The sequence below is a fragment of the Calonectris borealis genome, chromosome Z, assembly GCF_964195595.1.
Source record: "Calonectris borealis chromosome Z, bCalBor7.hap1.2, whole genome shotgun sequence".
In the NCBI taxonomy this organism is placed as follows: Eukaryota; Metazoa; Chordata; class Aves; order Procellariiformes; family Procellariidae; genus Calonectris; species Calonectris borealis.
Genome location: NC_134352.1, coordinates 63788310 through 63806087, shown reverse-complemented (window position 1 = coordinate 63806087; position 17778 = coordinate 63788310). Strand labels below are relative to the sequence as shown.

The window sequence follows — 17778 nt, the reverse complement described above, 5'->3', positions numbered from 1 at the left end:
ACAGTATGGCATCTAATCACTCACTGCAAAAATGCCTACTGAGATATTTTGAAATTATTTCTATCACCAGGTCTATTCACAGGAATGCTGGCACCAGAGAAAATAAGACAAGACACAGGGAATGTGGCTTTGGTTGGTTACAATTTCATGTAAAAAGGGTTAGTTTGTTTTCTGCTGATGGCCTAGGCAGAGATTTGCTGTCTCAGATGTTGCAAGTACAGGGTTTGTTTGCAATAGTATGGAAAGCTATAGAACTTGAATGATTTGCAGGCCCGAATATCTTTGAAATTTTCCTCTCTCCCATCTTAAACAGAAGATTAAACAGAAAATAAAGAAAACAAATGCAAAAAAACTTCCAAAACCTGCCTTTGGCAGTGCTAAAATATGTTTTTGAAAGAATTCAAAAGCCAGGAAACTCCTAAAGTTAAGATTGGTCCCAGAAGGAAATTTGATTCCAGTGAACACTTCTGGTATTTCCTATTTCTGTTTTCTATTCTTGTTTAGTTTTTATACTTTTAAATTTGAAAAACTTGACCAAACAAAACTAAACAGCCATACAGAGGTGTTTTACAACATAGGTGGCCAACCTATCACCTACAGATCAAATGTAGCCTACCACATAAATTCAGTCAAGCACTTATTCCCTGATGCTTTCCTCTCCAGGCATGTCTCAAATATCAGCAAGAAATAAGCTGTGGACTGTGCAAATTATTCGTATAGTCTGCCCTTTTTTTTGAGAGCCCCTTCTCCCAACACAAGGCTCAGGCGTACAATTCTTGTATAATCAAAATCTCATTCCAGGTGATCAAAAACAAGACCTGCAGTACGATTTTCAGGTGCCACCTGAGATTTGATGACTTTGTTGTAGCTGAAAGAGTGGGCAGTGTCAGCTGAAGAATAAAATACCAAATATAAATCAGTATAAGCTTAATGTATGCAGCATAAAAACCTGTATCTGTAGAATTAGTTAAGGTGGTTCATTGTATTTGAGTCAAAAGCTTTGAATTTTTTTCAATGTCAGTACATAATTTAAAAGATCAGCAATGTAAAGTATATAAATATCAATCAAACTGGGTCTTAAAAGCTTGAATGATCTGTATACAATGGATTGCTTTACAAGAAGAAAATAGCAGGTTCAAACAGTAAAATTCACTGTCAGCAGGCAGTGTTGTTTAATCAGGTATTTTATTCTGTAAGTAGCCACAAGTTTTTGTTTGTTAAATATGCATTTTGATTTCACTAGACAGCCAGACAAGTGCCCTCTCACACCTGTGGGGTGCCCTCCCTGCTTGCTCTTGCTGGCTCAATATTGCTTGCTCACTCTTGTTTGTTCTCTTGATGGACGCTGTCAATGCATTCTCGCTCTCTCGCCCCCCCCCCCCCCCCCCCGCTGCCTCTCTTGCCTCTCTACGGTGTTTCTTTCAAATTCATATGAAAGACCTCTCTTTCATCTCATTGTACTATTTCTCAAAATAATAATAGTTCAAAGATGTTTTATATACTTCTTGTTGTGTGTAAATATATATAACTTCTCTAAAACCATGTATTTAATTTCAGACACTGGCACTGTTGGATCGATTTAAATCAAAGTTAACCCAGGCAATTGAAGAAACTCCTGAAAATGAGGTTTCTGAACCTGAAGTAGATAATGACGAAGGATGGTGAGTTTTTCAGATTTGAATTTCTGTGTTTACTTCTGGAAATCCTACTACATAGTCTTATTGTTAAGCATAAATTTAAGGAGTAGCAGAAACACCAAATGTTTCTGTCAAATGACAGCTGCTGCAGCAGGAGTCAGCTAAAATGTACTGGTTTAGCGCTCTGAAAAATAAGGTGGGAGAGTAGAAGACATTTTTCTTTGTGTAGTTGTAAGTCCTACTAAAACTCTGTGTTGGGGGTGGTAAGTATTTTAAAGACTGATGGATGAGATGAAGATAGACTGATAGACTCATCTGAAGTGTAGAGTGACCCCAACGAAGTGGGGTAGCACTGGAATTGATAAAGCGTTGCAGAAGTTATGACTCAACACCTCCCAGTCAAGAAAGCAACTTGTACCATGTTGTCTCATGTTCATCTTCCATCCAAAGAACCCACCTTAGGTAGGGAAGGGGATAAAAATCAGTATGATTTGAAGTGTGATCCTGAAGTCCTAGACTGCAAGCTGTTAGATGTTAATAAAAATATCTGTATAAAACGACTAGGAAAAAAGCAAAAAACCATAGCAAAAATGTTTTGTAAGGACAGGTCATCTTTTTTTATAAGGCGAGCAATATAGCTGGTCTAATAAAATAGGCTGTGTCTGCCCACAACTTTTTCCTTAGTTGTATGTATAAGCCATTACAGCTACAGCAAAACTACTGCTCATAGATAAAGCTCATACAAAACTGTAAGATAACTATGTTAATGAAGTTGTTTTTCTCGGATGAGAAGACACCATTGGTAGGAAATGCAGACTGTCTAAATAACTTAGTTATTTTTATTGTTATTCTACAAATGGAAAAGATATGCATACTGAAGTGAGAAAAGATACCATAAAAAAGACTGTGAGGGAAGATAATATATGGAAAGAAAAATGTTTTTTACATCTTAATTCTTTTTTTTTCCCGCATGTTGATAAATGAAATTCTTCAACTATCTGTAAGTTACACATCAAGTTACAGTAAGCTATATTATAAAAATGTTTATTTTTTTATATATTGAATCAGAATGTCTTAAGACTATTTGAAGATACATTCCAATTGCAAAAAAATTGCAAAAATTAAAAAAAAAATTTAAAAATCATAGGTCATGAAAGGTAAGCTGAATTGCAAATTCTGAGACCACTTATGTTGATGATCACTCTTAGATAACTTTTAGATCACTCTTAGATAACTTTTGTTTTCTTGTTTGTATCATATACATAATGAATTGTTGCATATATTTTAATTTAGTAAGATAAAGCTACATGGATTCTCCAACTTTACCTTCACATTTTCTTGCTTTTCACTAAATTTAGCTGAGACCTCACAAGGAAAATTCTAGGATTTGCAGAAAAATTCACACACATGTACTGCAGAAAGGCTAACACTAGTAATATAGCACTTAGTGTAGAATTCTTGCAGTTTATAAAACAACATTTTTACATAAGTAATGTGTAATGAGTGTGTTTATTTTTTCTGTGTTTCTTTGTGGGCATTAGTGTAGTCTGCTTTCGTCTTAACAGATATCTTGGCATTTTCATCACTGAAAATGCGCTTAAGTGTTACTAAGTAGGCTATTAAAATCCTGTGATTCTTTCAAAACAATAGCAATTCAAACATTTTGCTTTTTATTTTATTGATTACAGTCTTCGTTTAATTTTTTTTTTCAAGGAGGAACTGAGCATTTCTCATAGCTTTAGAATCTAACCAAACCCTCTCTATCTCTCTCTGTCTCTGTCTCTCTCATTATTTATTTCTTTCTTTATCTATCTATTGTACCTAAGAAGAACAGAACATGGTATTTTAAAATATAAATGCAGGTTAGGTTTCTGAAGTGTAAGTTTTCTTTCTATTTTTAATGTTAATTCCATTATCTGGAAATACAGCCTTGCTTTCATGCTTATATTCTTTGGCTATTTTAATAGATAAAACACAAACATCTTGGCTTTGGGTTATTGTTTTTGAAACAATAGAGAAAATAATTTCCTAAATCTTGCCCCTTTCAGGATAACTCTTAGTACTAACTTGCTATTATTTTAAGTTTTCTCTTGTCGCCTCTATTTCGTTGCTTCTTCAAACCACGTAGTCTTCCTTCATTATGTCTTTTTCTATCTCAGGCTCTTTGAGGGTGACAGAAACATAGAGCATAAATTTTGAGGTCCTTGGGTTTCGCTGATATTTTGAGATCCTTCTGAGCTAAGTTCTTCTAATGTGCTTCTAAGTTCTCCAAGAATTACAGAATAGACTATTTCAGTTGGAAGGGACCTACAACAATCATCTAGTCCAACTGCCTGACCAATTCAGGGCTGACCAACATAAAGCATATTAAGGGCATTGTCCAGCTGCCTCTTAAACACTGACAGGCTTGGGGCATTGACCACCTCTCTAGGAGGCCTGTTCCAGGGTTTGACCACCCTCTCGGTAAAGAAATGCTTCCTAATGTCCAGTCTAAACCTCCTATGTCCAGTCTAAACCTCCCTTACGCAGCCTTTCCATGAACCTGAAGACTGGTCTTCATGTCTGATATTTTCTTGTCACTGTAATATAACCAGTCTTCTAAAGACTTTTACAGAGTCCAATCACTGTCTTTCCTATTCCTTTCTGAATAACTACTGACATCTAATTGGCAATAATTCTTTTCTCTGTAAGTATTTCATACTGAATGAAGAACAGTGTTGCAATTTCAGATTATGAAGTTGTATTTTTGTTCAGAAAATCATATTGCATTCAGAATTGCACTAAAACGAAGACTTAGAATAATATGAAACTACATAATAGGCTAATAATTAACATCATATTATTAATTTTGCAGCACAATAAATGTGCATGTTAACTTTACAGACAGATAAGAGTCTATTTTCAAAGAATTTACTTTGAAGCTAAAAAAATTGTAAAATGTATATGTTACAGAAGTTGGCTATAAACACATACAACATTGTACATGAAGCAATGAAGTCTTCTAAAAGCTATTAATGATTGTTAGAATCATTTGGAAAGTTAAATTCCATGTTTTGGGATAAGAGTTTACGTTTTCAGCATCTTTGTACTGGAATATTTGAGATAAGTATAGTGATTTTACATTTTAAAATTCTTTCTTAATTCCAATCTACTCCTCAAAAGCCAATAATTTTACTTCATTTGATTTTTATTAAATATAATTAGTGTGTGGCATATGCATATATGATATACGCAAATTATGTGATTCCTCCAGGCTGTTTTATAGATCATGGTTGCTGTTTTTATGGGAAGTGAAAGCCTGCCCATATGCTTTGCTCTACTGTCAGGGTGTGTTATCTGAGGTAAAATGATTGCCTCTAAGACGTTTTTATGTGTCCACATGAGTGGCCACACATTGAGGTATAATTTTCATTTTCTGTCGAGATAGAAACCATTACCAATTTGTTATGTTTTCTTTTATTTGGCAAACTTCTCTCTGCATATTTGGCTAAGCTGCTGTATTGGCATGGAGCATAGCAGACGTTTGGGCACTTTTCAGCAGCATTCTACTTTTTATGCAAGAAAAAAAGAAGAACTATGATTCTATTGTAAACAGCGTGTATGGTGTTTGATAATTATTACCAGATTTTACTGTCTAAGAAGGCATCTGAGGAAGTGTTGTGAAGAGAGCTGAAGAGAAATGCATAATACTCAGTTTTAACATGAAATACCAGAATCTTTGCTGAGACATTCTATTGCAAACTCTGCTGCTATGTGAGAATGATTATATATATCTGTCTGCAGCAATCAAAATCCAATTTCCCCTACAGAATTCAAAAGTGTCAAAATAAACTTGGTATGTACTACCAGAAAGGGTACTCATAACAATAAAAATGTCTGCAAACAAGTAGATAGACACATTTTTACAGCATCTGAGTACCTCAGGAAGACATACTTGATCCTAGTTCTTGCAGGCACAAGCATTATTGTCCCTATGGTTTCATATTGAGAACTATTGCTTTTCTTTTAATGATTTGTCAGATGTCTTCAGTACTATTTGATCATCAGTTGCTCTTTATTTGCTTATAGTCCAAATAAGAAAAAGTCAGATGCATGACTTCATTCTTCTCTTTCACAAAGGTTGTACAGAGTGCAGCAGAGGTATGTAGAGATGATCTTGCAGAACTCAGTTGTTCATTCTGGGCTTAAAAGTCTTACTCAAGAAGACTTTTCCCCAAAATGTAGATGAGATCCATCACAGCAGCAGTGAGGTGTCATCTGCTTAGAGACTAATAGTATGAAAACCAAATATGTCACAGCAGAAGACCCAGCTGGAATAATTCATCTACTTGGTACTTCCCAACTGGATTACTGAATAGGCCTGAATTTGAAAGTGAAAACACTGCACAGGCTACACTTTATACAGAACACTGCGGGTCCTCATCTTCTTTATGTATACAGCAGTCCAAGTCCTATAGTTGCATGCATGTGACACGCAGTCAGGCTGTAGTGCTGCTTCAGGGCACTGATTATAATATCAAATTGTTACAGCTATAGTAAAACCCAAGTTTCAGTCCAGAAAGTATTATGGCAACTGCAGATAATGAAACTGATGATGCAGATCCTGTGAACATGACATAAAAATAGAGAGAATCCAGCTATGGGAGAAAAAAATTCATATGCAATCAAGTATATTCAAAGATTGATGGCTTTAGTTAATCTGCAAAATGTTCCTTTTCAAATAGTAAGAGTAATACTTAGTACTCTGAAACACCCTCCCATCAAGTAATTCTGAGTGGTTCATCTCTCTCTCTTTCAAAGTGTGAAATCCGAGACTAGATACAACACTCGGCTAAGTCTTTGTCAGTGTTGAGTGGAAGGATTACTTTATTTGTCATTGTTTCTTTCATGCCTGGTTTCCAATCCTTTCCAAGCCACAAATCTTTTCCTACTGAACGGTTGCCTAACCTAGATCTGTCCTGTACCCATGCTGTTGATTGCTCTTACTGAAATTCAGCCATTGAACTTTCTGAATTGTATCCTATTTTTCATACTACTACTCCTGTTTGCCAAAATCACATAAATTCTAAATACTCCAATAAACTTGCAAAACACTTCTTCACAAGCCTTCATATTATACATACGTTCTGTAATTATATGCTTCTCCAGTAAAGTTGTAAGTGGAAGTGAACTAACTAACCCTACCACATTAATCTTTTCATTTTGACATTAAACTATGGCTATCTGCTCCTAAAAATAGAGCTCTCCAGCTGAATTTTTACCAGCCTTACATCCTTATGAAATGTAAGAAATACATATCTACACTTTTACAGATGGAATACTGGTCCGTGTGGAAGGACAGATTCTCTGCTATGAAAATCCACCTGTCATATCCTTAACCAAAATTCTGGACTATCTTCCGCTCTTCTCTCTCTGATCTTTGAAAACAAGCAGAGGCTTCCTGAAACTGCTAGATTTATTGACATACTGAAGTATTTCTATTGCTATGAGAAATTTTACAATCCTGACAACTTTTGAGCTGATGGGATTTTCTGCAGAAAAGAACCCACCATTTTCCTTCTTTAAAGCTCACCTGGTTGCCAAGTCAACTTACCATATTTCTATGAAGGGTGCATTCTCACAGATAAAATGCACAACCAGATTTATGAACCAACTCTGGTACCATTTTTGAATTTAAAGCTTAGTTGTCATGCTGAAGTAACCCAAAACCTAAAAGGAGCAGCACTCCATACTACTAAAAAACCAAATACATTGCACACTAAACCAATCAAGTTTACAATACCTTATAAAACCTGGAAGACACATTGGTTAGCAAATCATGGTGATTTTTTTCATGGATTGATTGAAAAGATATGCCCTTCCATTCACTTCTAAACAAACTAAGTTCTTAGTTGAAATACATAATAGCTCTTAGGCAGCAAATAGTAGAAGAGCACCAGATGGTATTGGTATATGAACATTGCATTGAGGCAATATTCTGTTCTTGCTTGAGAACTGTTTCCATGGTGGTAATCTGAGTCCTGACAAGTATGGTTTTACATTATTGTTACTACTTCAGTTTGGATTTGATGGAAGATGCCCAATTCATCCTGCTGGACCTTCAATATTTAGTGTAGAAACTGGAATATTAACATGTGAAAGCTGTTCCCTACCAGATGAACATGATTATGTGAAGTGCATTTAAACTATTGTTGCCACTAGGGAAGCAGCCAAAGTTTGTATCATCCTCAGTAGAGGGGTTTGGTCTATTATTAATCCCATCAATTCACAAGTCAGGGCTGCAAGTACACCTCCACTTGATTTTAGAGTTTGTGTTACGGTGGAGCCCAGCAATTTTCCCTTCATTTTGCACCCAGCTACAAGTTTAGGATTTATTCTTCTGAATTCAGATGTCATCATTGGCCTCTATTTGCTCTCAGTAATGCACTCTACAGCCATTTAGAATTTGACTGTGACTGCCAGCGTGCTACATAGTTCATTTAATTAATAGCACATGATGCCAGTGCTTCATAACTGAACCACTGCAGTGTTTCCTGGGTGAAATGTAAGGTGTTGGATGTGAACTACAAAGCTGCTTAATCTTCAAAAGAGATCAACTTTTTCCTTTCCCATGGAACACTGTCATAGCTGTAACTAAGTGACAAATGTAAATGAGACAGTCACTTAAGTATTTTTGGGAGGATGTCTAGACTCTGAAACTTACTCTTTCTTTTGATATGAAATAACGTAAATCCATTCAGCTTTCGGATATACTGTGGGACAAGAAAGAATGAGTAAAATGGGAATTTGGAATGAGGTGATGGTTTTTCACACGATTTTTCAGGTTAAAATTCTTATGGGTAGTTACCTTTGTTGAGTCTGAGCTATTATAAATGTTGATTAATTTGAGGGATAGGAAAAACAGTCATTTTTTAAATCAAAGCAAGTAAGTTAATGCCTGAAAATACCTTTCAACTTGCAGACAAAAGGTGGTTGTGAAAATTATGCGAGAGTAAAGGTCTTCCATCTCAAACAAAAAGGCATTCCAGGTCTTGCTTAATAGATTATTTCATGTGCATGTTGTGTAATTACTAATGTTGGCCTGACTATTGTCATCTTAGTTATCTGTGACAAACCTCATTTAAGATAGCGAGGATTAAAACCAATTCAAGTGGGAATTTAATGGCACTGTTCACTTAGACTGTTTAAAATCTTGTGGCTCTTAGAAGGCTTTTAAAGATATATTCTTCTTGGTCACAAAATATTATTTTGATTTGCACAGTGACACTTTGCATAGATCTGATCACCTGATTATACTGAAAAATAAAGTGTATGGGTCTGTTTTTATTAATTTATTGCTTCTGTGGATGAAAACCTCACTGAAGTTCAGTGCTAACCATTTGAAGTGCAGCCTGGTTTATATATGTCAAATTCTGTAATCTGTTCCCAGCTCTGAATTTTGCAAAACTACCACTGAGGCCAGTTAAATATTTTGACAACATTGGGTGTTAACACTAAGCCCTTTCTGCCAGGACATTTGTTGCAATTTGACTGAATAATTTTTTACCCCATTTGTAAAGATAGTTATATTTTACTCCAGAACAAACAAAAAATGAATTTGTATGTTCAATGACTATACAATAAATCTGTATATTCATTTTCTATCCAGCATCAATAGTTATGTCCTTTATCTTCTTTTAAAAATGTTTTTGCTGATAATACAAGGAAAGCTTCTCAGAATATTTTGCATTGGTTTCAGTGAGAAATCTGGGACAGTTAGGAGCGGGAACACAAAGTATTTAATTTATTTTGTATTCTCCCAGTAAAATGCTTTGTGGCCGAGAGAGAGAGATTTGGGTCTAAAAAAAAGTGTCAAGGCACCACCTTTCCAATGCGTGCTGTAGAGAGTAGGCTAGAATTGGTTTGGGTTTGGGGTTTTTTTAATTGAAATAGCAATTTCAGAATCAGGTAAATGTTGAAGTTAGCCAGACTGTTTTTATATTGCAAGATTTCATTTATATGAAGAATTAAAACCTGATGCACTCTGTTAGTATCTGCTCATTATCACATAAATTTGATAATGTCTTCCACATTTTATTTCCAGGATTTCCTATTTAATACAGCATCTGCTATTAAACTTTGCATAGTGGAATTCTTCTGGATAAACACCTAAAAATATTGGTTATATTTCTTCCACAAACCTACTTTTATACACATTTTCTAAAATGCAGTCTCCTTCTTTGCTGTAATGCCTCGGACTGAGGATTATGAAATATGGCTTCCTCAAGATTAGCACCAGTCTCTGCAGATTCAGTTGCAGAAGCTTAACTGTGACAAACACAGTAAGCTCCTTGAAAACTAAGCAGCAGTCTTTTTCACATGCCAATGCTAGCTTGGGGAACGAAAGAAAAAGTGCTGCTGTAATTTATGCCAGTGAGGCACAAAGATGGATTAAAGCCATGTTTGCTCCCCTCCTCCCGTCCAGACTTGAGCCAACGTTCCTCCACTAGTCTGGAAAATCTGGCTCTGTATTAGGCCTCTCCTGCTAAGGCCATTGATTTACTCAACTACATTTGTAAAAAGTTGACAAAATACTTACTTGATTGTTACAGAGGATAAATTAATGCCAGAGGTCTGTATTAGAAACACATTGGAAGGAGGGGTTTCTTTTCTGTTTGGCAAAAAATAAGTGTTTGTTTGGGTTTTAGTATTGCCACTAGCGTTTAAAGGAAGAAAAAAAAAACACCTTCTGCTGTAAATCTTTTTTTTTTCCTCCAATTTTCTCTCCACCTTCGCCCCTCTACTGCTAGAATGTGGTCAAACCTTGATTTGTTAATGCTAGCTGCTAGCCCACTGCTTCAGTCAGTAATTTTGTATTAACAAATTGTTCTTCTGCTGAAGTTGTATATTTATTGCTTCTAGCTGTTCGGCGTGCCTGAGAAACTCAGAGCATTTGGGGTGGGTTTTTTGTTTGTTTATTTTTGTTAATTCCTCCATGTCTAGGTTTATTTGGACTAGGCATCTGGGCCTGGAATCAACTACTGTTTGACTTAAATTCAGAGATGATCCATGGTTTACTCAAGGGATATCTAGTATTACGTTTACTGTCTGGAAATCTTACATTTTATTTATTGCCAGCAGACCTAGTGAAGAATGAGGAAATAATCTTCTAAATCTTTAATAGCCTAGTTTAAGCTTCCTGTGTATTTACACACCTTTTCAAGCACCCCAACTTCGTCTCATACAATGACATGTTCAAACAGTAAGGATTTGGAGATATTCAGAATGGGGAGAAGGGGGGACAAAAGATAAGGGAGGGGGTCCAGAGAATGTTGTATGTTTTGAAAATCTGAGTATTTTTGTGCTAGAAATGCTCTCCTCTCCTTCCCCTCACTCCAACCCTGTGCTCTGGTGATACAATATTGCCTGACTGTGTTAACTTGGGGAGGCGATTTGCTGACTCGATGTTGTACAGCTATTGTACAAGCTATTGCCAGAGACAGGGTGCTAGACTGGATGGATCACTAGTCTATTCCGATATGGCGGTTCCCATGTCCTTACAGTAAATGCTGTGTAAAGTTTTTCTACACTGGTACACTGTCTGGAACAACATCTGGAATTTGCATTATAGTCTTCCATACCAATCTACTCTACCAGGAGCAGTTGTCTATTTAAAGCACCCAGCTTCTTTCATCAAGCTACCTAACATTTTTGTGAAGGGGACAAGGATATAGTGTAAATATACTATATATGAATTGTTACCGAACAGATACAATATAAAAATAGGACAACTGAATTTTTTATAGAAAAATATTGCTTAAAATCATAAGTCATCACGGTTTTACATATTTCTAATTCTGGTACTATGAGAACTAATCACATTTTCCCCCGGTGCTTTGATTACCTTTTGAATTGGATGAGCTTTTTCATAGTTAAGTTGATTTTCGCTTTCTTTTAGAATGTTACTTGCAACTAAATCTTCTTTCAAGAGAAAAAAAAATGCTTAGTACTGTCTTGAACGATGGAAGGATACTCTATTACATTAGTCTTCACCAAGAATAGTTTACTTTGTTGTTAACTTTGCAAAAACTGAAGTATCTTTTGGGGTTTTTTAACCTGGATGTCCCATACTTAGTGAAACTATTAGTTTCTTATTATTTTTGCAGTGAATATTTTGGGGTAAAACTGAGCATATACCATTCAAATAGAATATCTCAAAAAAAGTATTATGTTAGAAATATTTGCAAAAGTTCTGTTCTGATCATTTTTGCTTGCTTAGAATTGGGAAGATTTTTGCTCTGTGCAAGAGCAGCAATAATACATTACCGCCATTGTTAACATCTGAATGCTGAAATATTGTAGGTTAATAGTACTCCATTCATCTGAAAGCTAGAAAATACTACTTTTGGGTCTTGTAGAAATGAAATTAACCTCAGGAGAGTGCTTGGGAGTGAGGGTATTTATAGCAAAATCTTAAATTTCAGCCTAAAATCTGTGCTTTGTACCATATTCACTAATATGGATTGAAACATCATTATTTTGATGTAGAATTAAATAATTAACCTGTGAAGTTGACTGCAATATGGCAAATATCTGTATTTACAGCAATTTTCTCAATACTCTTCTAAGCGTTTTTTTATATTGGAAACTTCTATGGACTAACTAATGATTTGAATTTGGCTATACCTGAATAGCAAATCTTATTTCTCTTTTTAAATAACAAGTCAATAAATTTGAAAAATATACGGTTTTATGAAAGCATAAAAAATGGGAAGGACAGGTGGTCTGATCATCAGGAAAGGAGATGGGGAAAGAGGAACAAAGGAATATGGAATGGTGGAAACAAGCAGTGAAACAAGAAAGAGTGAAATCTCTTAGCGATAACAATCACAACAGAAACCTATGACCACAGATTATTACTAGGAGGCATTATAAACTTCATTGAAGTTAAATCAAACAGGTTTGGTAAACTAGGCTGCAACAGGAACAGTGAGTGATACAGTGGAAGGTTTAAATACCGAGTGCTACAGAAGAGTAGGGGCTTTCATAGGTAATTTAGCACAGCTCAAATACTATGAGGTAATGAGACAAAACATACTCAAGGAAGCTTGTTTCCTGTACACATCTTTTTTGTGATAGCAGTGGCTGTGTGAAAAAGTGAGAATTAAAGACATTAATCCAGGTTTTGAGGCTATGTCTATTGCAGTACTTACGCTATCAACCCTCATTGCTATAAGAATCAGAACCTACTTCAAGTACTTGGGAAAAATTATTTTTCTTTTCGTGATCTGTAAGAGATAAACTTGGATTACAGGACTCCTTTGCGTGAAAAGAGGGATGATGGGTTATCTCTTACACAAAAAGGAAAACAAAGCTGGATGGTGAGATAGGGCAGACAGAAACGAGGGAACTTGCCTGCAAGAGCTGTATTGCACAGAGCACTTAGTGGTGATTGCAGGTTTCATTAGAGACGTAAACATATTTCGTCTCTCCCGCTGCATTGTGTTTACAAAATTATTTGTAAAGCTCTTGGACACTCTTAGCACGGAATGGTGACAAGCAGCCTGAACCAAGAGGCTTGTTTTGGTTGGAGCATCTCAATTCTGAATGATGTTATTAATATTTTAGATGTTATTAGATGTTATTAATATTTTTCCTCCTTCAAAATTTCCATTATTTTATGGTTTTGGCATTCTTTTTGTCTTGTTTGTACTCTTGTTCTCTTGCCTTAATTCAAAATTTTTGCTTGTTTTCAATTGTCATTTGACATTTTTCTTAATTTTTTTGGTCACTATTTTTTTTCTCTGTTTTTGTTTCTCATTCCCATCCTTTTTTTAGTCTTTACCTTCCTCAATTTATTTTTCTTTTTGGTCTCTCAGCTGTCTCTCAGTGTTTCTCAACTGTCTCTCCTCTTCCTGTGCCACCCGCTACTCTGCTGGAACTGAGAAGAGTGCCAGTGAGTTCATTCTTCCAGAACAGCCAAAATTTTTTTCCTTGGGCGAGAGATCTCATTTGCTTTGATCTGTGGATTAACCCATCTCTCTTCTCATCTCTTCGCTGAGCTACATTTCTATCCGCTGCCTGTGTATTATGAGGGTGATGAGAGAAAAGTGTTATAATGTTTCCTACATGAATGCTTATAGTTCAACATTCACATTTACAGTATTTGAAGGAAAATGTTAGTGGCAAGTAGAATATAATTTAAGGAAAGCAGTAGTGTTTGAGTACCTCTCATTTTTCTTTTAAATATATGGTGCATTGGTGATAATTGAGAAAAGTAGGTAGCATGCATTTCAGTCTAATGTTTCAAGACATTTCATTTTTGGAATGCAGAAGAGAGCCATGTATTGAATGTCCTTTAGTAACACTGAAGGAAAGAAGTGCAGAACAGCTGCTCCCCCATCATATGGGATAGGACAACACTTAAACTGTAGGATGCTGTCATCTGGCCAGGGTAAAAATCAACCCTCTCCAGCCATAAATCCATGCTAAGATAGCTGGTTCTGATTTGCAGCACTATCTTAATAAAAGAGGCTGAGAAAATAATTTTGTGGTTACTTTGTCTTCTAAAGAAAGTCAACAATTTGCACACCTCGATACTTTAAACCCAGAATCATCAGTTTTGGCAAGCTATTTTGTTAAAACTAGTATTAAGCAAAAAAACCTAAGCTGCAAATTTTTTTTTTCTTTTGAGTTTTGCATAGGAGAACTGACAACCTTTCATCCTTTAAATTTTGAAGAAGTGTGTTTTAAAGTTGTATGTCTCACTTGTTTAAAATGAACTGTCAGCAAGCAGTAATAAGCACAAGTTAGTAGGTTCCCAAAGACCAGAGATGAGGAGATGAGGCTAGAGCTTTCAGCACAGTGACTGCAGAAGCATGTTCATTTTAAGGAGCATGCGGAAGGGAAGGGAGCTATAAACCAAACAAGGAAAAGTCTCATGCAATCTGTATTTGTGGAATTGCAGCCCTAACTCCACACTTGGAAAATTATGCAAGTGCAAACTTTTGTTGGAGGAGCTTGAGTAAGATTACTGTAAATTCAAATAGTTCATATAGAAATAATTATTAAATACTTCCCATGTTCCTTAAAAAAGAAAACAGTTTGAATTGTTTTTGGAAAATAGTATTAAGTGTGATTTACCATTTACACAGATGCAAAACAGGTCTACTTGTGAAGATGTGTGACTTGCAAAAAATAAGCTTAAGTTCACTTCAGGAAAATATTTTTTAAAATCTCTGCTGCAGTCTGTGTTTGTTTTGCTTTACCTATGAGATACTGCATCTGAAATTGATTCTGGGAATATCAAAAAGTTTCTTAATATTGGCTTATTTTTAATCACAGCTGGGAACACCTCAGTGGAAAGTTATGAATAGGACTCAGAGACTATGACTTCTTTCAGCTCTTGGAGAGAAGTAAACACTGCTTAGTCTGAATCTACTGCATCTAATTTGCAAACTACCTGGGACTCAGTATGGCCTGACCCAAGAATTAAGAGACGTCTTTATTTTAATTCCTATTAGTTGTATCCTGCAAGTGTGCTGTGGCATTTTTTGAAAACCTGAGTTGATGAAATGGCTAAGTGTAACTACACTCCTACATATACTGATACAACACTCTAAACCACTCACCAAGGGATGACTCCATCTCTTTAGGCCTATATTTTAATTCAGACTAGGATAGTGTGATTTGGTATGTGTTCTTAAAAAAATATTCAAATGCTCATCTCTAATAAGTTGAGAATAATATGACAAATGTAGAAAGCATGTTAACTAAAATAAATTACTTCAGTCCCTCCACTGTGAGACAATGTTTTTATAATTAAACTACAAATACGCAGTCATGAGTCACTCTGATGGTACATTATGTTATTCTGAATTGTAGATATGACTGAAAAAAAACGTTTTGGTGTTAGTAGAGTGTACAGGATTATAAACTACTGAAGTTTTATACACTGGAAACAACTCCTCAGTATTTCCGTAGGACAGAGTAATATGCAGGCATGCTGACAATGCTGTACAATAAGAGATTTATGAAACCCGTATGTCAAGAATCAATTGTGATGAAAAGTCTCAATTTTTCTAAAGTATTCAAACAGATCCCATATAGTCTATAGCTTTCAGTTGTGTCTGGTTTCTTTAATAGTACTATATTGTAATCTACAGTAACTGAGCTGGTTCTCCCTCCCTCCCTCCCTCCCTTTCTTTATGTATGGAGATTTGTTCTAGAGCTCTTTGAAAAACCTGTTTAATCTAGGACCTCTTACATATTGCAAAAGACTGATAAAGCAGTATTTCATTGGCCACAAAACTTCCATTCTGATACCGACTTGTTTTTCCTGGATTTTCTGTCACAAAGACTGTAGACAAAGACGTCTAGTGCTATAAAGATTGATATGCTTAGATTCAGTTCAGTATAGTTCTTATTATTTTAAGTTGTCCCATCAAAGTCAAAGACATTTTTGCAATTGATTAATACAGAATCCAAACGTAAGTGGGGTGTTTGCCTAGGCATGTTTATTTGCACTGAAAAATCTTTTAATTCTGTTTTGGTTTTTTTTTAATTGAACATACGAACTTTGTATTTTTTCTCCTGGTTCATGAGTAGCAGCTTTACTATGACTATATTCAAAAGATCAATAGATTTACAATCGGTCAACTTGTAAGCATCTTTGGTTTGGTTTTCTTCTCTTTTCCCCCCATCTCTCTTTTTCTTTAAGTAGCGTAAATAATTTATCTTTTTGTTTAAGATTTTGTGTGTCCAAGCTAAAACTCCTGGTTTTCTGACAGCTTCTGTATTAATTTTCACCTCAGTGACATCTGCTAATAAGGCCATGGTTGATAAGCTCCAGGCTTTCCTGCCACTGACTATAGCTAACTACTTTTGACTCCAGGTTATCATAGAATCATAGAACAGTTTGGGTTGGAAGGGACCTTAAAAGGTCATCCAGTCCAACCCCCCTGCCATGGGCAGGGACATCTTCAACTAGATCAGGTTGCTCAGAGCCCCATCCAGCCTGACCTTGAATGTTTCCAGGGATGGGGCATCTACCACCTCTCTGGGCAACCTGTGCCAGTGTTTCACCACCCTCATCGTAAAAAATTTCTTCCTTATGTCTAGTCTGAATATACCCTCTTTTAGTTTAAAACCATTCCTCCTTGTCCTGTTGCAACAGGCCCTGCTAAAATGTTTGTCCCCATCTTTCTTACAAGCCCCCTTTGAGTACTGAAAGGCTGCAGTGAGGTCTCCGCGAAGCCTTCTCTTCTCCAGGATGAACAACCCCAACTCTCTCAGCCTTTCCTCATAGGAGAGGTGTTCCATCCCCCTGATGATTTTCGTGGCCCCCCTCTGGACCCGCTCCAACAGGTCCATGTCTTTCCTGTGCTGAGGGCTCCAGCGCTGGACGCAGTACTCCAGGTGGGGTCTCACCAGAGCAGAGTAGAGGGGCAGAGTCACCTCCCTCGACCTGCTGGCCACGTTTCTTTTGATGCAGCCCAGGATACGGTTGGCCTTCTGGGCTGCGAGGGCACCTTGTCGGCTCATGTCCAGCTTTTCATCCACCAGTACCCCCAAGTCCTTCTCGGCAGGGCTGCTCTCAATCCCTTTGTCCCTCAGCCTGTATTTGTCCCGGGGGTTGCCCCGGCCCATGTGCAGGACCTTGCCCTTGGCCTTGTGGAACCTCCCAAGGTTCGCATGGGCCCACTTCTCGAGCTTGTAATGGTGATGTTTTCACATTACTGGGAATTTGTTGACATCGGGAAATATCTAATGGGGGGGAAATTTCTAATCAACAGTTGAAAAAACATTGGATTGAGCAAAGCATTAGTTTAGTCTGGTATTCAAAGAATTAAAAAGCATGATCTGAACCAAGTTATTTAAGGTGGAGCAGCAGGGCATGAGGCATTCCCTTTTTGATCTTCGGTGTACCTACTTCAAGTGTTTTCCGTGCAAACTCTTTCCCCCTTTTGTAAAAGCCTAACGGTGAAAGGACATCCAAAGTAACTAATAGGAAAACTTGAGAAACAGTCCTTTTTCCTGGGAAAATTATTCAGTATATTTGGGAAGATACGTTAAATAGAAAAAAACAAGACAAGAGAGGTCAGTGCATGAAATAAAATCCAGCAGAGCAAACTCTAGCTGTATTTTTCAAGATGGGTCTTCA

General features: G+C 36.4%; 1 protein-coding gene across 2 annotated transcripts in view; it reads left to right on the top strand.

Annotated features, from left to right (window-relative positions):
- The window catches only part of CWC27 (CWC27 spliceosome associated cyclophilin), a 121268-nt gene that overhangs the window by 102869 nt on the left and 621 nt on the right, over window positions 1-17778 (top strand). For both annotated transcript variants that reach the window (XM_075136181.1, XM_075136182.1), the window contains exon 13: window positions 1558-1661. In XM_075136181.1, coding sequence (XP_074992282.1) covers window positions 1558-1661 — 104 coding nt within the window. The remainder of the gene's footprint in view (window positions 1-1557; window positions 1662-17778) is intronic.